Source organism: Pteropus vampyrus, unplaced genomic scaffold (assembly GCF_000151845.1).
Source record: "Pteropus vampyrus isolate Shadow unplaced genomic scaffold, Pvam_2.0 Scaffold838, whole genome shotgun sequence".
Classification (NCBI taxonomy): domain Eukaryota; kingdom Metazoa; phylum Chordata; class Mammalia; order Chiroptera; family Pteropodidae; genus Pteropus; species Pteropus vampyrus.
In genome coordinates, this window is record NW_011889619.1 from 251,306 (window position 1) to 252,221 (window position 916).

At 45.2% G+C, this 916-nt stretch overlaps 1 protein-coding gene across 1 annotated transcript in view; it reads left to right on the forward strand.

The window, feature by feature from the left end:
* The window catches only part of LOC105309755 (von Willebrand factor A domain-containing protein 5A-like), a 6,751-nt gene that overhangs the window by 3,746 nt on the left and 2,089 nt on the right, over positions 1-916 (forward strand). The window contains 2 exon segments of the mRNA XM_011385951.2: positions 200-288; positions 471-616. Of these exon segments, the coding sequence (XP_011384253.1) occupies positions 200-288; positions 471-616 (235 nt within the window).

A 916-nucleotide genomic window follows, 5' to 3' on the forward strand; every position in this document is an offset into this window, starting at 1 on the left:
GTTTAAAATAGGTCCTTCTGGAAATTTGGGTCTGTTTCTATCTGAGCTAAAGCTGACATGACCACTCCAAGGCCTGCAGTGGAAATAAAGGCCTCGAAGCACGAAAAGGGTAAAGGCCCATGCCCTCAAGAGTCAGATTGGCAGGGTCTGTGTGTCTGAGAGGACCCTTTCACTGTCTCCTCATATTCTCTTCCTCCAGGAAGCACTGATTTTGCTGCAGAAGTGTTTGCCTATAGGCAGTTATTTCAACGTATATGGATTTGGATCTTGCTATGAGCCATTCTTTCAGTAAGTTTCTAGAACAGCCATACAGAGTCCAAAAAGATACTCTAAAAAAAGGGCTAGCTGGTTAAAGAGGTTACTGTAGCATTGACTTTGGCACTGGGGATTTCATGTGAGATTGTTTACAGTGGACCCAGTACTGGGCAATGTTGAGTAGCTGTGTCACTGGATGTGTTCATTTTTCTCAGTCGTAATGTGAAGTACACTCAATGTACCATGGACAAGGCACAGAGGAGATTTAAGCTTGTGCAGGCTGACCTAGAGGGCATGGAAATCTCGACACCACTTAGGAACATTTGCCATCCCGGGCCTTCCATCCTGGGCCACCCTCTACAGATAAAAACTGAAACTGAGCTAACAGAGAGGGAAAGAGAAAATGAAATCTCTGCTCAAGAATCCATAGTCCTGGGCTTCACTGTAGGGTTGATGAAATATGAGTTGTCTATCACGTAGTAAAGAGGAAAGGACAAGAGGCGTTTGATAGAATTCTTCTCCTTAGCTTCATGCTGTGGTTCATGGATGATGGAAGTCCTTTTGTGGAGTGCCAGGGTTCTGAACAAACTATGTGAGAACATGGTGTAAGTGACAGTGGACCATTCGGGACCTCATGCCTGTCTGAAGAGGCAGCAGAGTC